This window comes from Camarhynchus parvulus, chromosome 2 (genome assembly GCF_901933205.1).
Source record: "Camarhynchus parvulus chromosome 2, STF_HiC, whole genome shotgun sequence".
Classification (NCBI taxonomy): Eukaryota; Metazoa; Chordata; class Aves; order Passeriformes; family Thraupidae; genus Camarhynchus; species Camarhynchus parvulus.
Genome location: NC_044572.1, coordinates 38541072 through 38566251, shown reverse-complemented (window position 1 = coordinate 38566251; position 25180 = coordinate 38541072). Strand labels below are relative to the sequence as shown.

Sequence of the window (25180 nt, the reverse complement as noted above, 5' to 3'; positions counted from 1 at the left end):
CAGGGCAGCCCTGCAGACCCAGAGCCCAGCAAACTTCCCAGCAACAAGCACAGATGCTTCCTGCTCCCCTCCCCTGAGCATCTCGCCAGACTGGGAGGTTGGGAGAGCGAGGGGAACTGAATCACGTTTTTGCTGGGAGATGTCCTTCCTGCCCCCACCATTCGCTGTGGTAAGGCTCTTGCAGCCAAACAGGGAAGCATTACTTGGGGCCCATCCACAGCAATTCAGGAAGAGCTCTTCCCAAGGACCTCCCAGGCTCTGGGACCTCTGAGCCTTGTCACACTACTCACAGGGGCTCAGACTTCACGGCAACAAGAAAAGCCATGTGCAAACATGGCACCAGAGAAAACGTGTCACAAAAAGAAAAAAGGCACCAGTAATAATTTTGTTCAACTTTTTTTTTTATAAAAATAGCAGTAGATACAACATCTTCTGGAGAAGCTTCTCTTATCTCCTAGAAGAGTGCACACTCTATATAAAGTAAATAGTGTGGAAAAATAACAGATCTTTGCCCCTCCTATTCTGTTTTTTGTACACCTTTCTTATAACCCCGACTTATCTTAACCAAACAGTATTTTTTTTCAGCTTTATTCTTTAGTGTCTTATCCTTTTCTCAGTTACAAAGTTATATTCTCCGCATTAATGCAGTGTTTAAAATAACAATTTTAATGGTGCACCGAAAAAAACTCTGTAACTGTAGCAAATGGAGGGCACCAGGAAACCCCATCCAAACACCTGGGAAGGCAGAGCAGTAGCACAGACAGAGGGAGGTGCTGGCTCTCTCTCCCTGCTGCTGTGCCCCAGCACAGCCCCGTGACCTTAGAGCAGCTGATGTTCTCATCCAGAAGAGAATCTCTTCTGCTTTGCTCATCCCAGTGTGCTGTCCTCCCCCCCAGATTTCATACAGAGGAATACAAAGAACACAGACACACAAGTTTAGCTTGCTGACATAATGCCCATATTTAATCTTTTAAAACAAGAACAAAATCAAGAATAAAATCAAGAATAAAAATTTTATTTAAGTCATACAGTACATTAATCTTTCAGCAATGACCCAATCTACAGTACTCAAATGCCTGGCATGAAGTCTATTATCTCAGCATTTAACAAGTGTATAACCAGTGACACAGTAAAAGAAGAGCTCACAATACACAGCTAACACAATGAGTTTAGATTTTCTTCTGAGTCCAGCTAGGGCTTGTAATACATGGGTCATTTTTGAACCATACTTTAATCAGCTTTTTGTTCAGTCAATCTGTTTGGGGCTTTTTTTCTTTTCTGTTATGTGAGTTTTTCCATTATGTACAGGAAGATTATTTCAAATGAAATTGCACAAGTTAGAATATCTATCTATAGGCATACATGGTCAATCTAACTAAAAAAATTTAATAAGCAGTAATTACTCAGTCCTGGTTATACATTCCTAAAGGCTTAATAATACAGTTTTAAGAAGAAAAAAATAATAAAACAAAAAACAACAAAACACAGTTGTAGGGTGGCAATCTCTGTAAGAAGCCTTCTTCCCTCCCGAAACAACCAAGGGCTAACTGTACTTTCCATGTTTGAAATGGGGTCTACAAAGAAGTCATTTCAGCAAATAAACAACAAAAACCGTGTGACTGTGTCTTCTCTAAAGTCTGAATGATTCAATGCGTAATTCAGTGAAGCTCTCAAACAAATAATACTGGCAGGATGCAGACTGTTAAGAGAAATTAGGACAATATGCCCTGATAGAACATTTGGGTAGCAAAACTGTATGAATGAAAGGGCCATTACCCAGTGGTTAAAGCAGCTTGAAGCAGGACAGCCCTGCCTGGGGAAAGGGTGGGCTCTCCTGCTCCTCAGCCAAGGCTACAGCTCAATTCTCCCCACCTGCCCTCAGCCCCTTCCTCCTGTCTGAGGTGGAACCCCCAGCCCAAGGGCCAGGGGAGCATGGCAGGGTGTGAGCCCTCCCTCTTCCCATCCCAGATCCTGATGCTGAGCAGCAGGCACGGGTCTGCTTCTGCTGCAGCTCCACCACAGGCAGGAGGGCTCCTCTCAACCCACGGTGGTGCAGGCAGGAGCTCTGCAGGCTGGAGGCTCCCTCCATCGTGGCCCTGAGTACCAGGAGCAGCCGCCCTCCAAGAGCAGCCAAACGCTACAGACCCTGAGGGCTACCTCTAAGGCAAGTTAACTGAACAAGGGTGATGGAGCATCTTCTTCCCACATTAGCAAAACATAAACGTAACTAATTAACACAACTGCTTTGACTTCTTTTAGTCTCTCTTTTCTGGTGCCAGCTCCTGCTACAAATGGAAAAAACCCCATAGAGAGCTGCTTTCCTAGATGGAAAAGCAGCAGAAACTTATGCCTTGTGGATCTGCCCTGTAATTTGCTACTGGCATAAACAACAAAAAAAAAGTCCCATTTATTTGGTTGGTTTTTGTGGTGTTTTTTTAAGGAAAAAAAAAACAATCCAGACCATCTAATGCACCTTCTCTGCACATCACACACGCTGACATGCACACACACCAATGGAGAGCTCCAGAAGAGCAGGCATGGGAACCACAAAGCCCAAATGGAGAAAAGACGTGGGGAATCTCACATTTCTGTTTTCAATTCTCATTTAGCAATGAAGCAGCAAAATGATGTATTGCAAGAAATAAACAGTCACAGAACACACATACACCCGAATGCAACCATGGATACATTTTTCCCAGTTTTTCTTTTTCTGACAGACGTTGCTATTAATCTGACAGTTTCTTTCTGGCTGTGCTGAAGTTTTTGAAGAGCATCTGGTGCTTATTTAACCTTTATCAAAACACAAGAACCTCAGTGGCAATGGACTATCCATCTCATTAGTGCCACAACCAACCATCTCTGCTTGAGATTCTCTACAAAACCCTTTTGGAAGCTGAATCTGACTCTGCCTCTTTAGTGCCACTCTTGGTTGTTGTTTTTTTTTTTTTTTAAATTAACAAACACAGCATATTAATTCAAATTCGATGTTTTCTAAAAAATGCTCATTTAATTAGTTCAGCAATATGCAAAGTGCATCTATTTGGTTCTTTCCATAGATCACCTTCTGTTTTAAGTTTAAATTCCTTCACAGTTTAAAATATTGTGAAGAAATTATATGTATACTTTATGTATAGAACTATTTATATACATACACATATATACACACAACTCTGTACTTTATATAGCCATAAACACTCACTACTTAACTATTTATATTATATACACATGGCATGAACACACGCTCAGTGAAGAGTTGGTGCAGGCTGAAACCATTCCATCAGGTTTAATGGAATAACAGTGAAACCATGAGTGAGTTATCAAGAGACACAGACATACATCTATTAGATAAGTGAAAGACCAATTAAATCAGCTCTTCCATTTTCCTATTAGCACAGGATTGTTCCCACCCCATTCCATGCTCCATAAGCATATACACAGCTACTCTGCATTCAGTTTACGTGAAAGGGCAGTGGTGGTTCTTTTTCCTAGATGAAAGAAGAGTCCATATTCACTTGGGCTTACCGCAGCCTCTCCTGCAGGAGTGGGCACAGCTAGGCCTGGATGCCGTGCAGGATTCCCAAGGCTGCGCCGCCGCCAGCTGAAAGCACCTGCCAAAGCTTTATTGCATGGTTATGGGACAGCTATCAACTGTTCACAGTCTGTGAACTCTCTCCAACAAGTGGTACAACTGTATAAATACATACTTTAGCACAAAACAGTTTAACACGAGGCAAGTCCAAGTACAAATGAGACCTAAAGGCCTATGGGTGAACTTTAAAGGCCAGCAGTTCTTCAGAGTGCATGTTGTTTAAGGAACGCAAGTCAGGTAATTTCAAAAGAAGTTTTGTGAAAATAGAGGCTTCGTTGGGGTGATTTTTCATAATTAAGGTCCTTAATGCACGGATTAGTGTTTCCTGAAGTGCCTCCACAGAATTGACATTTTCTATTCCGGAGCGATCTAAACAAAAGGGTGGGGTGAGAGGGAGAGAGAGAAATTAAAAAACAGGAGGGTAGGGGGGGAAAAAAATTGACTGAACAGATGCAGCCTGCAACATAAAACCAGGGCAAGAATCCCTAGCTAAATTAACAAGCACAAGAAAAATCAGATACTTACTCATGCCAGAAGTTTTAAATCACACACCGAAAGTCTTTCAAAGGTTATTTAGCATTAACTTTTCAAAGTACTAAGTTCATGCCAACATGGCAGCATTCAATCACTATTTCTGTGATCCCTAACCCATGTTTCCAGAGGATGACAGACTGAAGCAAATGTTTAAATATGTTGCTGAATCACAACTTTCAACCCAAGAGAAAGACAGGGTGCATGAAAGTAAAATTTCAAATGTTTCTTAAGGCTAGATATAGAACCCTAAACTTAAACTGAAGGTTTGAGGAGGAAATCTCACTCTGGACAAGCCACAGCTGTTATCTGCACAACGTGATTCTCAGGGGCAAAGGGAGTACAACCATTCATAGGACTGGGCACTATTTCTGAGCGTGTTCTGAAGCACTTAAAAAATGAAACATGCTGCACCCAAAAATTTCCAGCTGAGGAAGAATGTCAACATCAAGACAAATATTATGTTCTCACATACTGCACTCCCACCACACCTGAAGCACTGCTTTCAAGAGAGCTGTATTTAAGCTGAACACACCTGGTATCATTAGGTGGATCCTCAGTAAGCGGCTAGAAAGGATGAATTTTTAAGTAAAACATCTCACCACATAATCATGCACAGTAGCTGGTTTTTTTCCAAGCTGTAGCTTCTTTTCTTAAACACTATGTAAATTCAGCAGGGCACACACACAGCCGAGTGACTGGCACAAGCAGAAATGTGCTTTGATGTGTACATGTACTTAAGCACTTTGCAGAACTGGGACGTGGAATGACAACAGCTTTCTGGAGTAACACTGAGTCAGATCCTACAGAGTGGGAATCCCTTCCTTATGCTGTCAGAGTCAATCCCATCAGATTGCTCAGGTGAACAGGCTAGGAAGTCCTCCTGGACTACTCAGTGCAGTTCCTTACTGCTATAGGAAAAATTATTACATAATCCAATTAAGGATGCATTTTGAAGCAATTACATGTGTTTTGTTCCTTTAGGAAGAATGTTCCAGAATCTTCTACAATTAGGAGCTCTGACTATCATTAAACAATTTTTGTTAGCACACATTCCACTTATCTGTGAAGACTGTCCAATAGGTTTGACAGCTGCTGTCCAAGAGAACGTGAGTGAAGAGACATCTCTGCCTTTATTTATTTAATGATCTCTCCTGCTTGTCCCCTGCTTTGCAAAAGTTTTGCTCCATTCTGAGCAGGTACAGTGACATTTGCACAGAACATGCCCAACAGAGTTCCACAAGAGCTCTGTACAGTGACAATAGTACTGCCCTGCCTCCAAAGGTGGAAGAATGCAGCCCAGCCTTTCCAGGCTGCCTCGGGTGAGTTCCTGTAGCCTCCTCACTTCAATTAGTCCAAGTCTTTCTACCCCCTCTCAGTCTATTTCCAGTTGCTCCCAGTGGCCATCAGATGATTTTGCTAGTATTATGCCAGTAAGGGAGAATAATAGAGGGTGTGTACTTCATATTCTTCTACCACAAAGCAAGACCCTTAGTTAAGGGATTATCTGCTCTCTAGACCTGCACAAACCACATTCCTTCAGCTTTGCTTCCACCCTGCTTTTTCCTCCTCCAGTGGCCATGATCCACCTTGCTACCTCTCCTCCATCTTCAACACATCCAGCCAACTGAAGCCAGAGGTGAAGCATTCTTTTAATTCTGGAACGGTACCAAGATAATTCTTCAGCACCACCCAAGTGTGAGCCTGCTTTTTCTTTCTTTGCCATATGACACGGAAGGAGAGAATGTACAAACAGTCCTTGCTACTACCCCTGCTTCTGCTGTACATTCTAAATACTACTCCTAAGAGTGGTTATTCATCCAGTGTTAAGTGGAGATGTTTCTCATAAGCATTCTCCCAACTAGCAGTATTTAGAGACCTAACTTCTTTTTCTATTGGTGGGTTTTGTTTTTTTCTTCCTTTTAATCTACTAAAAATCTTTAGAAAGATCTTTAATTAGCGCAGCATGGTACTTTATATTGTGGATCACCTAAGCATTCAACAGTCACACTCCCTTCTGCTTTTGGAACTGATGTAAATCTTGACTCCTAGCTCCCTTTCAGTCTTCTCTTGAATAACCTTCATTCTGAGATGAAGAAGTCATAATGGCCTTTTTCTCCCACCTTCAGTCCTTCTTACATTCATGGCATTTTTCCCTTTGTCATTCTCTCTGATCCTGTTCTTCAACTGTTTATCTCCAACGAAGTGCCACCTCCCCTTATAGGAAATTACTTTTTTGGTTATACTACTCCTCAAAGAGTGGGATGCAGGGATCTGTCTTTCAAGATCTGTTTAATCAACACATGCCCACAATCCTTCAGTTCTACAGGCAACTTCTCCTCCCAGGAATCCCTCTCACTGTAAGCATCTTCCCCAGGAACTCTGCAGAGGCCACTTCTGCTCTTCACTACCTGCCTGAGCACGAAGCCTGCTCATTTACTCACTTGTGCAAAGTAACAACTGCAGCATTTCAATCCAGTCTCATGTAACAGAGCAAAGTTGCTCTGAAAATTTTTGAACTCACAGTGATCATCAGGGTTAGCCTTGTGTCTGGAATACAGCCCCAATATTGGCTAATAAAGCTGTACTTTATAAAACCCTAAAAAATTTTATGAAGATGTCCAGGAAGACTATGATCAGACTGCAGATCAGATCATGAGGCAGCTAAAAAAGACAGCAATAATATCCAAAATATGATCTGAAAAATCCTCAGGAACTGCAAGAAGCCTGACTACCAAACACCTTCTCTTTGTCCTGCTGCACGGCTGACACTACATGCTGCACATGTTACATGCCATCCCTAAGCTAACCCCTGCTGGGAGCTGGCAATCAGCACAGTGCATTAAAGGCTGGGGAGATGGCACTGTGCTGGAAGCACATTTAACAGAACAGATACAGCCACTTAGACTGAAAACAGGTGGCACAGAGATTGAGATATTCTAGGACCCAGGAGCTGAGCAAGCAAGAAGAATGGCTCTAAGCCTAGTTAGAGTGCACAAGAAGAAAGGAGACCTGGTTGTCAGTCCTTATTTTAAAGGCTGCCTGCAGCTCTTGTCAAGAATTTCCAGAGTCTGGAAAGGCAACTAAGACCTCAGGTTTCTCTCTGCTACCTGAACATTTTCATTAAGATCCCATGCTTCATTCAGATCATAGTGCCATGCTTCCTTCGCACTGCCATTTGTTCTGGCTCCTGAAGCTTGCTAATTCTGTGCCACCCTCTGCTCATTATCATGGCTTACAACCTGAAGAAGCTACAGCTGCCCTGTCCTGTGCTGTGACATTTCAGCTCAGCCATGGGCAAAGCTAACAGACTGAACTGTCCTACATTGTTACAAAGGCCTCACATGCCTACAGCACCATGCCTGGGCGCCCCTCCTTGGTAACACACGGGTCTAAATTGCTCATGTGAAAGGGCTGCCCTTGTTCAAGGAGTTCAGCGCTCCCCAGCTGCTGCCTCGCTGTCTAAGTGGGCACTGTGAGAATTCCTGCTACCTACCCCTAGGAGAGCTTCTTACCCAGCAAGCAGGGATTCTGCATCTTGCATTCCAGGCATTATATGCAGAGCTAATGGGCCTAATTTGAGGCTTGAGATAATACTACAGAAGTAGGTGCTTAATCCTTCTTTGAATCTGGGCCAGGGTGTTCTGTCTATCCAGGGACTGAAACAAGATAGGAGGCTGGTGAAGATGTCAGTGGATTGGCAATCCTTTAGCAGAGAGAAGTCACGATGCAGATGATGGGGCTTTCTTGCTGACATAGGCAGAGATCAAACTGGTGGATTTAGACTTAAGTAAAATACGCAATAGACTTAAATGACAGCACTTGGAAGCAAAAATACCACCTTATCCAAAGACTTATGCTGTGCAAGTCAGGAGTAATTTCAGTGATGCTGTCCTGTGAAACTCAGAGGAGCCAGACAAATAGCATCTTAATGGTCATGGAGCAGCTATTCGTTTTTGCATTACATAGAAAGCAGCAGAAAACATAAGGCCATTGTCACCTTTTTTTTAAAGGCAATATTAGAAAGACTAGGTATCTTAAAAAGTACATTACAGGCTGCTAGTACCTTAAAACCTACTCAACTGCACTTATACATGAAATAACAGGGTATACATTTTACAGAAAACTTTTACTAGAGAGTCACATTCCACTTTTGGCAAAGGTGCAAGGTAACTTTCTCTCCTTACCAGCAGATACCAGGACAACCGCTGTAAACAAACTCATCTCCTCATCACTAAGTTGCAGGGCATTTAGTTTCTCACTAAATTCAAACATTGAGTTGAGCAGATCACCAGCTCCCATTGAATGCAAGTCATCCACACTGTACTTCTTGCCACTCAGGAAGGTGACAGTACGTTCCTTTGCATCAAACAAAGATGCAAATCGTACCATTAAAACCTGGAGAAAGAAAAAGGAAGAAAAAAAAAGAACAACAAAACCAGATAAATGCAGGTGCATTTGCAGAAAAGCCAAAGAAAAAATTAAAACCTTTTAATATCATTCAAAGTGTCTCATTAACCATTCTAGAAGCATTCTACACAGAAACTGTCAGCATGCTATTGAGCTGCAAAACACAGTGCAAACTCTGGCCCCGTAATCTGGGAGAAATAAACAAGTGACAAAATTAGGGAGTGGATGCAGGGGAGGGGCTACAGCATATGAAAGGCAGGAAAATTAAAATTTAAGCCTCAGACAGCCTGAGCCACACAGACCATGTCATTCATAAATATGCCAGCAGGACAATTTGCTTAAGCCACACAACAGCCAAAGGCACACAGAGCATTAGAAGAAATGTCTTCTTGGCCACACTCATGAGGAGCAAAATGAAGGTACTGAACCAGATTCTCACTTGGCATAAAGTGGAACAGCTCTATGGAAACAATGCTGATTTACACCACCTGATGACCGGGCCCCCTAGGCATTCTTTGGAAAAGTACCATGCCACATCACTGTACCCACAGGAATGTTAACGAGCTCTGCTAGAAAGGAGCCACATGTAGAGCTTTTAAGAGGCTGGGGAAGCACAGCCTGAGATGGCACCTGGTCGACAGCAACTGGGAATACCCCTTTGGTACAAGCACCTGGGCTGGAGCAGTTGAGGTGTGCTAAACTCACCCCTTTGGGCTGAAATTTCTCTTGTGGTTTCTCAGTTGTACTGTGAATGTTTCCCTCTGGAATGGCTTGCAAAGTTTCATTTGCTCATGTTCAACAACCTTATTTACATTTTCAAGTTTAAGTTCCATGGAACAACTTTCTTATTTGAAGAAAATGAACTATCTAGCCTTGGTTAAAACTTCAGACTCACCATAATCTCTTGGTGTGACAGTTGTCTCTTCTCATTTATCCTATTAACTGCATTAATTCAAATGTTTACTACAGGTGAGAGGAGAACCAGGTTTTCAAAGACTAGTACCTTTGACAAGCTTAAAGAAAGGAGTGTTCAGAACAAACAAAAATGTTTGAGAACTCAAACACTGTTCATGCACATTACACGACCTGCTCCTAAATTTAACGAGCCAAACAACATGCAGCAACCTCGATGGACACAGGAGCACTACGTACTATTCACTTCTGTCAGCTAAGCTATCTGTCCTTTGATGACATTAACTACAGAGTGCAGAAACCCAGATGCAGAAGCCATCAGAATACAACAAAAACAGGCAAAGGGCAGGCAGACAAAGCTGAACTTGTGCATTAGCACAGACCCACCAGGTATTCAGCAACCTCTCAGTTCAAAACGGTATTCTCCCTATAGAACTGGGCTTTAGAAACATCTTAAAATAACAGGAGCAATCAGGATTAGTGTTGATATTGAAAACCGAAGCCCATAAAGTTGTGCTGACTTATTCTAAGGCAAAGACCTCACCTATTTCAGTGCCACCATTCTAAACAAAGAACAGTTTGGACTATGGCATAGCACAGGATTGATTCATCCCATTTCACTTCAAACTAGGCTCACATTTGTACATGCTGAGGACACACCTGATCAATCCTATCTCCTGACCACAGCAACACAGGCACATAAAAACCTCCACTCTGGGAGGTTGCTTGATCATGTCCCTAGCAGCTGTAGTCAAATCCGAGTCACTACTCAAAGGGATCCAAGGGCCTCGTTAGCTCTGCCATCAACTACATTTGGAGGGGAGGTGGAGGAGGGCCCACTCAAAACCAGTCGAGTTCCTTATTTTAGGCTCAGTGCTGTTTCTGAGCTGGCTCTCAAAAGAAGCCATGCAAATGCCACCACGATACACTGAGCTCCCCAGTACTCCCAGTTCTGAGAGACCTTTACAGCCTGCGTGTGTGCAAATATAAATATAGCTGTGCAGCTTCTGCACCAGCATTGTCTCCATGGGTCCTCCTACCCTCACAGGAACAGGCACTCCTCGAATACGAACTGCTAAGAAGCACAGTGCCAAGCCAGCCACACCAGACCTGGAGGCAGCACTTTCACTCAGGTTCTTCTATTAACATGCAGACATTGGAATATCCTGGTTCAGTTACCCAGAAGACAGAAATGACCTTGGATGCACCAGGCTTTCAAGATGTTTCTGCCTCTATCGCAATGGTTTCGTTAATCCTGTTGTGGATTTTTTTCCACTGTTCTGCAGCCCTACCTTATTTTTTTTTCCTGTTGCTAAGATGCCACATAGGCCTTTAACTGCAAGTTGTAGCTCACTAACAGGAATCATTAATGTTTCTTATAAATAAGTGAATAGTTACAAGCATGCAGCCATACATTATTACTAATTCCCCTGGATACAGAAACCTCCTTACCAGCAGTGCTTGTAACCAGCAAAAAAAGCATAGGAGTGAGAGGCCTGAGAAAAGCTTCAGGTGAAGCAAGGCCAAGACAAAATGTTTTACTTGCAAAACACGAAGGTTTGGCTTTATATTATAGGGACAGTTCAAGCCAAATTTTTCACCCTCCTCCTCCTTTGTAGAGGAAGGAACCAACATTTTTATGAAAGGTGACAGTAGTGAAGAAGTAAAAATACATCTCTTTCACTACAGGAGTTGTAGATGAATACTAAAAGGTCAAGAATAACAGAAAACAATACATGACAGCAAAATGAAGGAAACAAGAAGACTCCAGGCAACAAGTCTTCCTGTATAACTTGTACCTTCCAACCCAACAATTATCCATTTTAGAACTGGGCTGCATAAATGCAGACAGAAGACCCAACACATCACACAAGAAATTACTTCATTCCAAGTAAATATAAAATCCAGCATCTCTCATCTTGTTTACATGATTTACTCTCTTTGAAAGAGTAAATCATGTAAACAAAAGCAAAGGCATCACCAGTGCTACACTCCCCAGGAAAGCACAGTAACATCAAATACTTGGGACTTCGGCTCCTCTGACCCTCTCTATTCAAATTTCACATTTGAATATTTATGAAATGTGTCTTCTCTACTCAAATTTCACGTTTGAATATTTATGAAATGTGTACGGTCTCCAGTAGACACAAGGGTCTGGAAGGGCAACTAAAACATGATGTAAAGGTCATCTAGTGAAGGTCACTAATTATAAAACAGCACCAAGCTCTGTGGTATCATTTCCAAATTAATACCACTAATTCACATATACGTCATGACCACAAGTGGATGCAATTAACCACGAGGACCTAGTGGGATTAGTCTAGAGTAAGTCAGGCTGCAGCTGGCACACAGCATCTACAGAGCTGCAGCAGTACACCCACTGTTACTGCATTGGACATGGGTGCTTCAGACACTCCCAAGGTGCCACATAAGTGGTGACTGGTCAGGATTGGATACTCTGGCTTTTGCAGGAAGCAGAGTGGCACAAGGAAGGACATGCAGAGCAGTAAACACATTCCTTGACAAAACCTGTAAGTCAGTAGACAGCTTTCTAACCTATCCACCCTTCCAGATGCAGTACAGCTCCCCAGAGTAAGCAAAGGTAGCTAGAAACCCATAATTATGCATTTATTAATGCCTAGGGAGGAGGGAAAGGTAGAAGGGCTGAGCAGTTTTGAGCTCAGTGGAGGAAGGACAGCTCACAAAAGTCTGACCAAACAGATCCCTCGGACACCATCACCTCAGAGAAGGCTCAGAGCATCCATGAACAAGGTGGTTTCACCTGATGCACCCCAGTTCTATTTGGTTCTGTTTGTACAGGGTCGGACTGATGCACAGCTTGTCAGGTTTGCAATACACACACAGTGGTCTCACCTCAAAGGTCCCAGCCTTCAGAAGATTAACCTGGTCATGCTGAGAGAGGTCTCGGAAACCTGGGATGCGCTTGGCAAACTCCACCACTTCCTTTACTGCAGGAGTAAAACTCATGGAAAACTCTTCCCAGATTTCATGGCCAGACTTGCTTGGGTCCACATGGGGAGTCTTACTCATTGGGCAGACCTGATATTTGCAAAACACAGACAGAAAACAACTTTTAAAGGTATCATTCCAAATACTGACAAATACTTGAGAGAAACTTGTTTATTATTCAACAAAAGTTTGCAATAATGACACAGAGAAAAAAAGAGATCAGCATTCCTCAATCAATTCTCGAAGAAACTGGATTACTTCCCCTTGCTTTAAAACAAACAAAAAAAATCCATGGGATTTTTAGCAATCTGTTTATAAATTCATTAACTCTGGAAGCTACAACATTGTGTACTGCAAAAGACCTGACACAATCAAGGTTATGCTATTCTTCCCTGATCTCAACTGATCTGCTCTGACATCTGAATTTCTCTTTACTTGTATTATCCCTGTAATTTCACAGTAAATTGCAATTTCACAATCAATCAGTTGCAATCTCACAGTCACTACGACATTCATTCTCCTATCTTTCTTGTTCTGCAGGCAACTGAAGTGCTTCAGTCAAGGCAACAAACATGTCAACACCAGAGCCACCAGAGCAAGAAAGCAAGCCTTGGTTTCCTGAGTCACAGGTTTACACCCTCATTACAAGGATAACCCTCTTCTGCAAGTTTGCTCTTACTTGTATCACTGAAGGAGAACACCAAGGAACTGGTATTCCAGTATTTCTCAGTCACAAGATGACAAAATGCTCTTTCTTTTATACAAACATACAGCAATTTTTTGTAGGAAAGTCTGAATCCATTACACTGAGATCAGACATATCAGTCAGGGCTGACTGCCAATAAATTCCCTCTGCAAGAGCCTACCAGAAGCTCTGCGATATTTTCAGTTCTAGCTTCTAAAATTTACATCTTTTAATGAAGCTTAAACCTTTTAATATTCATTTCACCTGTCACCATCAAGGACAAAAATTCCTTTTAAGTATTCCTCACAAGTATACTAAATGGTGTATGTAATCCTACATAATGTCAGCAAAACAAAGAGAAAACAGTGAAATAAATTAGCAATTCCTCAGAGCTGTGCTGTTTTTTCAGGGCATCTTGAATATGGTAACTGCCTAGCAATTCTTTGTGTGGGAGGTCCTAAGATTACAAGACTATATTTTGGCAAAAGAAAAGGTCTAAGCACACAACCAGGACAGCAGATGCCAACCACTGCTCTGCCTGTGATATTGCAATGGTTCACACATAGGTACTGTTATAAATACAGCACTTTCCAAAAATAAGGAATCTCTGGTTCAGTACCCTGCTCTGTAATGGACACAAAAATCATCTTAATTTCTCATTCTACAACAGCATACCCTTACCCACAGGCACTCAGTCCCAAGGGGAAACTACCACTTCCACACCCAGTGCATTGTGTCTGTGATCTCTTGATAGACCTCAGCCCAAGAACCAGAATATTTCAAATCAGAGGAGACCCATAAGGATTGAGTCCAACTCCGTGCTCCTTGCAGAACCACCTAAATCATATGCCTAAGAGTGCCATTCAGGCTCTCCCTGAACTCTGACAGGCTTCCTATGGAAGCAGCTGTCAGCTTGTACAGTTCTCTTCAGAGGAACCTCTTCAGGAATGATCTGTTCTGCTTTTCTGGTTACAGGGATATTGAGTAAAAACGACCAAACCCCTGAACATTTGTCTCCATACAGGTTCAGAGCCTAATTACTTGCCCTTATTGCTGATGACTCATTTTGTTCAGATTCTGAACTCATTGAGTTCTTGGGCAAAACCCTCATTCATATCAGGGATGTGGGGCGGGGAGGGGGAGCTGCAGTGCTCTGCTGGATATGGTTTTGTCTCTTCATCACTGATTAACTCCTGCCTGCAGCTGCCGTGCACAGGTCAAACTGACTGGTTGAGTCTCTGCAAGGCAGCACCACTCCCTGCCCGCCCATACTGACAGGTTTAACCTCTGCTTCTCAGGAGTGCCAAGAATGCTGTTGTAGTGACACCACATACTTTCCCTGCAAGGAAGAAAAGGCTGGGAATTATTATTTGCCATGTTGCAATGCCTGGAGTCTGCAATTAAGGTCAGACCCTGCTAGGGATGGCACGGTCTATATATGCAGTAGACAAAAAGATCTTTTTTTTTTTTAAAGAAAAACCCAAAAAACCAAAAAAGCTCCCATGGAAGTTCAGCATCAAAATAAACACCTTTACTGTGGAGACCTTTGGGGGTCTTCAAGAACATGTGAAGGAGCTTCACAAAGTAGGAGGCAGAAAAACACTGGCAGCTCAAGTACCTCAGAAAGGTCAGGGGCTCGCGCTTCACACCAGGAGTGCAGGATGAGAACGAGGATGTTATGTTCTCTCATCCCAGGCTCCAGTGATAAAGAGAAGGACAATCTATTTTAAGGGGCTTACAGACTGGTTGCCTGAATGGCAGAGAAAGAGCAGGTGCAAGGCAAATGAGAGAGACCTGTTAAGCAAAGGCAAAAAAAAAAAAAACCAACCAAACCAAACCAACACCCATATGCAAAAAACCAGGAAGCATCCTTGTTAGGAATTCAGTGAGAAAATGCTCTAGCGAAGTCATCGAAGGTACCCAGAAGTGTGTCCAGAGCCTCACTTGCATAAGTACTACAGAGAAGACCCTGAACTTCTCTCTAATGGTTTAACTGAGCATCTTCCTCCTGCCACTGTTTAGATCTGAACACGTTCTACAGTGAAAAGGATGTGCAGCCTGTGGGCCTCATTAAAACAAAACAAATCCAAAAATCACCAATAAAAGCAGCCTACCCTGAAACAGAGATTTTAGAGCCCATAGTAAGGCCTATAGACTGGCTTAAAAGCCTAGCCCTGGGGTTTGACCACAGAAATTTGCTCTTAATACCCTTGAAGAAAACACAGTACCTCTGACTGTACAGATTATTTGAAAGTAAAGTCTTCAAAAGGACTGAGTGAAAAAGGGAATTGATAAACTCCTACTATCATTTTAAAGCCAAGTCACATAAAAAGCCCCATGACTTTTTTTCAGCCAATACTCTTTGATGTTATTTTACTTTCAGTTAGCTAAAACCAAGCCAAGAAACCCCATTAGTTGTACGATTTCCAATCCTTCACACCTTGAGCCATTTTTGTCCTTCATCACAATTTGCACTATCAAACTTGTGTCTCCCTTTAAAATTTCAGCAGTTGTGCCAACTGCATGCAGCTTCACTGACTACTGAGGCACAGCTGGATCACACCCACCAACAACTAAGTCAAATCAAACAATTGATATCAATATACCAGATGCATTCTTCCTCCAGTGCTGCAAGAGTAAGTGGCGTTCTTGTTTTGAGAAAAGCCATCTTCTGGGATCCTCTCACACATTCGCTGAGCATAACCACTGGTGAAGTTCATGCAGTGGCTGTTTGTGAAGCACATAGGGTGCCCACTTGGATAATGCATTGTGCTTCTCCCTTTGTACTGTCCACCAAGGTGCTGCTCCCTGTCAGGGTACTGAGGGCCACCGAGGCCACCAACACAGTGCTCGCTGCTCAGGATGTACTGCTCGGTGCTCTTTGACACCCTCTCCCCACTCTGGGGCTGCATCATCTCTGCTGGGTTTTGGGACTGTTCTTGGTTGTACATGAAAGTGTCTTTGTGGGCCCTGGTGACCATGCCAATCACCTCCTCCTTAGCCATGTCAGCACTAGGAGGGGGAGAAGGGCTTTTGATGGTTTCTCGCTCTTGTTTGGGCTTGGAGGAAAGATCTTCTTGAGGTGCTTGGTCTTGATGTTCTGCCAATGCTTCGTTGGGCAAGTGACCACTGAACTGACTGTTCATCATGGTTTTCATGGCACTCTGCATTTCAATCAACATCCTCTGTTTTTCACGTTTGGGAATACGGCCAAATCGAACAGCTACCGAGGTGGAGAAATGGTGGGGGGGGGAAGAAAAAAATTAAAAAGTCAGTCCTGAAAGTGTTAGCATGCCCACACAATATAACACACCCCAACAAAAAATCCTGACTTTTAAGGCAAGATTTTAACTGCTCTCACCAATACTACAGCTTGGGTATTACCAGTGAAGTCAAAGAGCTTTTGGGGCACAGGACTGGCATGAATACAAATGTATGCCATTGTTTAGGGAGAAGGCAGCTCTAAGGAACACAGTCTGTAATGCCTTTTCCCCTTTTGCCTCAAACCTGGCTATGCATTATACACACAGTTGTGTTAACTGAAGAAGTGTCTTTATTAAATCAGCACACCTTCATGAGCTGATAATTAGCTGAATGTAAACACAGTTCATATCATCTTTGCATAGAAGTCCTACAAGACAGGTCCTCACGGACCAATTACGTAACTTACCAAAACAAGAGAATCAATGCTGAATTAAGCTTACCTTGGCAAATTTTCTTGGTAACTTTGCCTTGACAAGGACACTTTCTGCTGGCAAGGGGATGGGCATCATTGTGGCTGCAGCACTTTTGACCCTGTCCTAGGGAATCTACAACTGCCTCTACAACCCTGTCCAACCGCAGCTGCACAAGGGCTCATAACCAGTTTCGACTGATGTAATTATGCAGTAGTCCATCATTAATGTAACTAAGGCTCTTTCATTAAAGCAGGTGCAACCTTGTGCGCAAACAAGCGCCTAGGGGATGAAATAACTCCTATGCACGACAAGAACTCAGAACAATTATTTAAAATAAGTTCTAGCACTCCACCCACTAAATTATTAGCAGCCCGAGATTCCTAGTTCTTGTGAAATAAACACCCAGAGAAAATTTAAAAGTGAAACAGAAGGAAGAGTTCTGGTTGTGGCAGTAAGTTGTAGCAGACAAATGAATACACTTTCAGCATTATTTACTAAAATGACTCAAGGAGTGGACAGCAAGCAAGGTGGTCAGAGACGCAGATCAATATCAACATTTCCTCCTTGCCTTTCCTCTCCCTCTAAGAAAAGAAAGAAAGAAAAAAAAGGAGCAGATACATGCTCATCCTATGCACCCAAAGCTAACTCTTTAGGCTCTATGGTGACTACTCTAAAGCTATCAGGTTGGGCAGAATTCCCTTTCATTGAAAAAGCAATAGTAACAAAAGAAAATAGAAAAAAAAACAAAGACAAAAAAAAAAAGAAAAATATGAGTCTTGTTCAGATTCAGGTAGGATACAGCTGTAAGTCTTAACATTAAACCAAAATTGAGACACTTGTTACAACCATCCCCCTAGCAGGCCACTGCAGCACATCCCACTGCATCAGCTCCACAGGCAGAGGTCAGCTCTGCGGCTGCCTGCATTACCACCTCACCAGCCCAGGACACTCATGGAGCAAAAGGACAAGCTGATCTAAATGATCTCAGACAGGGAACCTCTCCTTAACAATATGCCTTGGCTGCATTATCTGCCATTAAGACCCTCAGCAATTGTTTTTGAGGTGGGCAGCAGATTCCCTCTCAGAGGATCCCTGCTCAGTACAGGAACGTACCATCTCTCGACATCCCAACAGACAGGCATTTTTTGAAACGACACTGCTGGCATCTGTTCCTATTCATTCTCATTATAGAGCAGTTGTTATTCTTCAAGCATTTCTTATACTGGATGTTTTGCTGAATGCTTCTTCTGAAAAATCCCTGTAAACAAGCAAAAAAACCCCACAACTATCATTACAGCACATGTCAAATCCTTCCACCAAGATTTGTGTCTCTGCAAGCATGGTAAACCTCACTGCATCGCATCAGCAGCTTCAGAGCCATCAGCCCCAAGAGATTTTAAAGAACTTGGTACTCCTCATGACTTACTTCCCCTTTGTGTGTAATCTGTATGTAATGTGAACTAGTTATGATTTCTAATTACAGAAGATGCTAAACTGCTCCCTGCAGAGTCAGCACCTAAGAGCAGAGTATCTCCAATTGATTACCTCTATCATCGTACCACAGTTCCTAAGACATGCTCTCAAACACTATGACATCAAGTGCAAAGATGGGAGTCAAAATAATGTATTTTGACTTCCATCTCTGCAGTTTGCAATGTTACAGATTAAGAAAATACATATCTAGTTCTGGCTTTCCCTGTGGTAAAGAACGGCTTTTCAAAAGCTGTTTTGTTCTGTGTCCCAGCCCAGGTGACAATTCACACCCACTATCTCTTAATGCCATTAACATGCACATGTCTTGCATGACATGGTCCTTACCACCTCTGCTTCCAGTTCTTGCTGTCTGCTGTGCGCTCCAAGTCAGGCAGGATGGGACAAGGGGTGGGAACAGAAAGTACTGCAGAGTTTGGAAAATCCTGTATATTCCTAAGTGGTTTGCCTGTTCCTTACAGCTTCTGAAATTTCTCATATTTATCAGAGAACTACACCAAAATTTGTTTTGGCAGTATCACCCCTTTTTCCCCTATGGTGAGAACTTGAGCATTTCACCAGCAGAAAGGTGAGCAGAAATATAGCTCACCTTGCAGCCCTCACAGGCATGAACACCATAATGAAATCCTGAAGCGACATCTCCACAGACTTTGCAAAGAAGAACCATGCCATTAAATTCTAGAATCAAACAAAAAAGTCAAGGATATAGAAACCAGTGACAACTGCAGGAACACGTTTCCAGCTTTTAAAACCTGGACTTAAATTGAAATATGTCACATCAGTTCAACACATAAAAAATACAGCAGAAGAACAGACAACATGAATGTACAAACCCCCTGAACAGTTCAGAAGGTACCAGGGGAAGGGTGGGGGGAAAAGAGGACAAACACGAAGCACTCAAACAAATAGGGAAAAAGCACACATTCACTGGGCTGTCAGAGTAGCACTGCACTCAGCAGCAGAAAAAGAAAGTCTGCTTACATCTAAGCACTTTTAAAAGGACCATTCAGTTAACTAGGCCACCAAAGTTCAGGCTCAATGTGTTTTTTCCATCAGGACAAGAAAGCCTATGAAAGGTTACAGTTTCCCCAACAGAGAATAAACACTTTTTCTTAAAAACCAGAAATACTAAAGGACACTTTATAATATATTTAACACTGGCTATACACTGTACCTATCTGATAACAATTTAGGATAACTCAGCCATATCTACATTCGTAGAGACCACTCATTTGAGTGCATATCCATAATGGCTCACAAACTTGAAAATACCTTCTCAATCCTGTAAAAATGCTCATGGTTTGGTTTTTTTAAGTTTTTCCCCACCTATTTTATTTCAGCTTGTCAATAAAATTTTTTGCAAGTCCTAAGTGCTGGTCTAACATGGGTTTCACTGAAGCCAATGGGAATTTTACCAGTGATTTCAGTAACCACAAAGTTACCTTAATCCAACAGAGACAGCTGGAAATACTCCCACAGAAACATATTCTACCAGAAGAGTAACTTTTATGACATTTGGGTTTCATTTGTAAAGTGGAACTAGAACCTTTTTTAAGGTTTTCAAAAAGAAAAAGAGCCAAACCACAACTTTTTTTTTTTTTTTTTTAACGCAGTTAGTACTGAGCTAAAAAAGTTATCTATCTGAACAATTTACAACAGGTTTCATTCCAGGAACCTCTGCCCTGATACCAAAAATCTAGTTACTTAAGAATTTTTAAGTAAAGGCTCTTACTAAGAACTTAAGGTACGAATACTTTAAAAAATACCCCAAACAACAAAGCAAAAAAAAAAAATCCTATATGAGGTAGAACTACTAGACAGTTATTCTAGCTTCATAAGAATCCAAAACAATAAAACAGTTCTGCCAGTAAAAGAATTCAGACTCCAAAGGACTAAATTTCAGCTGTTTGCTGAATCACTCATTCCAATACTTATTTTGAATCCTGCCCTTCCAGAACTGTTCAAATATACTTCTCCATCACTGATCTTTTCTGATTACCAAAAGAAGTGTGAAGTAAATATGTAGAGACAGATTGTTATATGTATTTTAAAAGGCTATTCTTTAGCTCCAGTTTATGAGTATTTTGTTTTTCACATCCACAGAATTATGACTTGGAATCAAAAAGATAACTGTTCCACCCACAGCTATAAAAGAATTACGCTTGGGCAATTTATTTTGTTCCTCACAGCTGGTGGGGGGAGGGAAGGTGAAGGGGCAGGGGACAGAGTATGAAAGAACAGAAAAACTAGATTTCCAAGACAGCTCCATAAATACTCTTGAAGGCAATTTCTGACTATATCACCTTTACTTCATCCCTTCTTCTTAACCAACTGTTTGATTTTCCCAAGATCAGTTTTCACTAATGACAATTTGAAGTAAAGCTGGACTGTATTTATGGACTGTTTGAGGTCAGCAGCAATGGAACCCCCATCATATGAGCATTTGTATGGCAATACCTTATGCATTACCACACACATAATGCCAAAAGACAAACATGGAGGCTTTGCTATGCACCTACACCACCAGCCAAAGGGAGACCTGGCTGTAACACACAGGGCTGTAACACAGAAGGGGAAAATGGTGTTTTCAGGAACTGGCACCAAACATACTTGTGACTCCATTATGGCCTTTTGTCAAACCAGCAACACTTGACTGGTTTGTTTTAATAGTCTCCTCCAGCCGATCGCTCTTGGGCGCCCCGTCAGAGCCTTCACTGCTCCGGCCACTGCATCCGCTTTCCGAGGAGGAGCTGTTTGGAGGAGATGGAACAGGCGAAGAGGACGACTGGAAACCGCTGTCTGAGCTCTCGCTGTGACATGAGGCTGGGCTAGATGCCGAGCTCGAAGAGCTGATGTAAGCTATCACACCCCCTAAGGCAAGAAAAAAAAGGCAGCACGTAGTGACATAACCAGCAGACATGCACCGCTGCCATGTGAGCCACACCGTGACCCAGCACCACCAGATCAGCCATTATGTGCTCCTGGGAGCACTTCTTGCCCTCCCTCTCTCCCTCAAGCTTGTTTGTCTCCACTGGTTTTCTACGGCTGACCTCCAAGTCTGCCTCATCCCCTTCTCCCATCCTATCAGCCTCCTCTGGTCCAGGCCAGGATGAAATGGCATAACCAAAAGATGGAGCAACAAGCCATGGTGCTGGAAGGATGGGGCAGCAGGGACAGGGCATGGAGTGACCCAGAGGGTTTCCCTGGCCACCCTCTGAGCAGAGCTCATCTGGAGCCAGAGCCAAGACAGGATCTTACAGCGCTGTGGAGCTAGAATGCAAACAAGCTAGGTTAGGGACAGAAATAGGGCACAGAGAAAGACTTCATGCAGGCTACACGCCAGAGGCACAGAAAGGAAGGGCTGGGAGGTGCTCACGATGCAGAAGGGAAGGGGGCAAGGGAAGGAAATAGCATGCAGTCTAGTTAGCCTACTGAACGCCATTTGTCCGACTGCAAGCCTTTGTAGCCTTCCTAGCAGCAGCTAAACTCCGACTGCCAGACTGCTATTTGCAAACAGCCTCTGTCCTGCCGTGTCTTGCAATCTGACACACTTGAGAATCCCTCCTATGAAACAGCTTTTTGTCCTCAGGCAGACCTAGGAGCAGTTCTGGCTTTTCACAGGCTCCTTCTTCTTGCTTGTAAGCAAGAGAAATTGTTTGCACTTCATATGAGTTTGTCTCCAAGACTCAGCATTTCAAAAGTCAATATAAAAACATTTGCTATTTCACTCAAGAATTTCAAAAGCCATAGCCATGCAACTGTTTAAATAAATTACACTCAGTACGTTCTACATTTTATGCCTCTATTGCTCAGTAGACTCTCTTCACTGATGACTCAGGACATTGCAGCAAGGAGCTCCACACACCAGTAAAAATTCAAAACTTTAAAAGGGCCATGCACTGCCTTCCTTTGGAGGAGAAAAGCACAAGGAGTCTGTAGAATCCTTGATCAACAGAACTGGCACGGCAGGCAGAGGCTGTAGCATCTTACATCAGCCATACCCTCCTCACTGATAAAAGCAGTGGTATTATACAACCCTGGAAACATCACTGCTTGCAGGGAACAATTATGACTTACAAATTTTCAGTACTTTTATTAGACATAACGGTCCTCTTAGCACCTCTGCAGCAGCAAAACTGGCCCACTTCCTCTTCAACATTTCATTTTTTTCTACCAAGGAAACCCTTGGCAGGAGGGTTCCCTAAAGAGCACACAGCCCAGGAGCTCCTGGCAGAGGTGCCTGGGAGCAGAAGTCAGACTAAGGGGCCATGTGACACGTGCAGGACACACAGACACTGCTCACGTTCCCAGACAGCAGCGTCCCTGCACCCTGCCACACGGCTTGGTCCCACACAGAGATTTTTATTTTTTTTTTTTAGAAATCCCCCACACAGCACAGCACGCATTCCGGATCAGGTTTTCGGAGAAAGGAGGATTGGCAAGGGGGGGTCATGAGTTCAGCCAGGGCATGAGAAGCAAGGCATCATCAGGCACCCGTGCTGGGCTAAGGCACCACCTGTTTGACAAAGGTCTGTGCCATCCTCCAGCGCCTCACGCGTCTCTGCCAGGTGCCAGGGCAAAGCTCACTGTTCACCTGGCCCAAGGGAGGCACCGAGCTTCCCAGCAGGCGCCATCCTTATCGGCAGGGGCAGATCGGGACACGCAAGCACAGCCAGCCCCTGCAGGGAGCTCCACGTTTCTCCACGCTGCCACCGCGCCCCATTATCTTTAAACCTTGCTCGTAAAAGAGATGCTCTTTTCCCTCAAGGGTAGGGCCAATGTCACAGAGGAGCACAGAAAGTGTGTGCCTGTGGGGGAGTTTCACCCCTCTTCTCCTTAGAGCTGGAGGAGTTCCAGAGAGCTCGGCTGCTCTGGCACCCTAGAGAGCCTGGCAGGCTTGCCAGCGTCACAGTCGCAATTCCTCGTACTTTCTGTTATTTTAGAAATTAGCCTTCCCTGTGAACCCTGCTTTTGTTTGGTCAGCAGTCAAAAGTTGACTCTCCCGCGGAGCACAGGGTGACATCTCAGAACAAAGAGCACAGACACGGAGCACGTACACGTGCACACGGATGCCGGCACTCCGCAGAAAGAGGGTACCGGGGTGTTCGGTGGGGGAGGCAGCCTCGGTTCTGGGAATTGCCAGGGATTTTCCTAGGGAACCCACCTGCCAGAGGATGGTGAAATGAGTCCTTTGGGCTACGCGGAGCCGCGCTACTGCTGCTGCAGCGGCGGCGGCACCGCCGGCTCGGTGACAAGGACCCTTTGGGGTCTACCTGGCGGGATTCACTTTAGGGATGGGAAGGGGGGCACCGCAACCTGCTGGTGTTCCATTAACACAGATCTGGCAAGCGGTAACGCCGCAGGGGCGCCAAGCAGGCGGCGAACTGCCCGGGAGATCCACCCGGCCCCCGGGGCTCCCCAGCGGGCACCCCCCATCTCCCCGGCTAACAAAGCGGGAAAGGAGCGGGGAGCGCGGTCGCCGTGCCCGCAGCCGCCCTCCCGCCTCACCCCATTCCACCGCACCGGGGCTGCGGCTTTTCCCTGCCGCGGTCACGCGGCGCCGGGGCTGGAAGAGCCGGGCCCGCCCTGCGCTGCCCCCGGGCCGCCCCCTCCCCGTTACACAACACCGCCCCCGCGCCTCGGGACGGGCCGCGTGCCGGCGCCGCCGCACACGGCCGCACCGCGTGTCCCCCCGCGACCCCGCGCACACCCCCCGCATCACGCCGCGCCGCCGGTTGCCCGGACCCCCCGCGCTCCACCGCGGCGGGGGGCGGAGCCGCGGGAGCCGCGGGGCGGGCTGCCCGGCGCCGCAGCTGCGGCGCGGCCCCACGTGTCCCCCGGCGCGCCCCCGCCGCCGCCCCGAATGTAGGTCACCAAAACAGCGGCTGCCCGCGCGCCTCACGTGTCCGCGCCGCTCGCCGCCCCCGCGCCGCCGCCCCGCCGCTATTATGCAATGCGCGCGTCACCGCCCCGCGCGGCCAATGAGCGGGCGCGCCGCGCGGAACGTAAACACAGCGCGCACATGGCTCGCCCGGCGGGTCCATGTGAGGCGGCGCGGGGCCGTCCCGGCCACCAGCGGGGCCGGGGCCGGGCAGCGCCGCCGCCCGCCGCGCTCCCCCCGCCCCGCCGCGCCCCGGCCGACCCCTGCCCGCACCCCCGCGCCCGCCCGGCCCCGCGGGACCATCCCGCACAGCTGCCCCCCGCAGCGGCCGGCCTCGCTTACCCGCGCTGACTTCCATGGCGACCTCCTCCCGCAGGGGCACGGGCGGCGCCGCGCTGGGATCCGCCGGGCCCGGCTCGGCTCCGGTCGGAGCGGCGCGGCTCCGCTCCGTCGTTGTCTTCCCAGCTCCGTGTCCCCGCCGCAGCCCTACATGCAGCCGGCGGGAGGCTGGCTGGCAGAGAGGGAGGGAGGCGACCGCGCTGTCTCCTGTCAGAGCAGCGGGTGCGCGTCCCCGCCGCGGCGCCCTCCCCTTTACAACAAAAGCGCTCTCGGGGAGCCGCGCAGAGCGAGTGCGGCACCGCCGCCCGCCCCGCCCCGCCTCTGCCCCGCCCCGCCCCGGCGGCCGCCCCGCCCCGCCCCCGGCCGCCCCCCTCACCCAGTGACACACTTTCCGCGCCGGCGGCGCCGCTCACGTGCGGCGGGAGCGTGCGGCAGCGCGGGGCACTGCGGCGGCGGCCGCGGGGGCAGCACCGAGCGGGCTCCCCCGCCCCTCGCCGGGCGGTGCGGCGGGAGAGCCCCGCCGGGGTCACCGCCGCTGCCGCAGCCGGAGCGGCGCTCGCCCACCGCGGCCGCGGGGCAAGGTGAGGGGCGGCGGTGTGTGTCAGCTGCTCCGGCGCTGAGCACCGGCAGGAAATGCCACCGCTGTGACTGCCGCAGCTGACGAGCTCTCTCCCATCCCGACAGGGGCGTCTGAC

The 25180-nt window shown here is 45.7% G+C and overlaps 1 protein-coding gene across 1 annotated transcript; it reads right to left on the bottom strand.

Annotated features, from left to right (window-relative positions):
• Window positions 1-935: 935 nt before the first annotated feature.
• NR1D2 (nuclear receptor subfamily 1 group D member 2) lies at window positions 936-24752 on the bottom strand. Its single transcript, XM_030943721.1, has 8 exons — window positions 24489-24752; window positions 20876-21136; window positions 18855-18943; window positions 17888-18032; window positions 15704-16320; window positions 12317-12502; window positions 8308-8518; window positions 936-3958 (listed from the first exon to the last, which is right to left on the bottom strand). The coding sequence occupies exons 1-8, from the start codon at window positions 24502-24504 to the stop codon at window positions 3762-3764; spliced, it is 1722 nt and encodes a 573-aa protein (XP_030799581.1). The 5' UTR covers window positions 24505-24752; the 3' UTR covers window positions 936-3761.
• Window positions 24753-25180: the final 428 nt, after the last annotated feature.

Coding starts and splice junctions, on each gene's coding strand:
- NR1D2 (XM_030943721.1), bottom strand. Junction 18,033..18,854: donor ATGCCTGTGAGGGCTGCAAG/GTGAGCTATATT, acceptor GCTTGTTTACAG/GGATTTTTCAGAAGAAGCAT. Junction 3,959..8,307: donor GGTTGTCCTGGTATCTGCTG/GTAAGGAGAGAA, acceptor CCTTTTGTTTAG/ATCGCTCCGGAATAGAAAAT.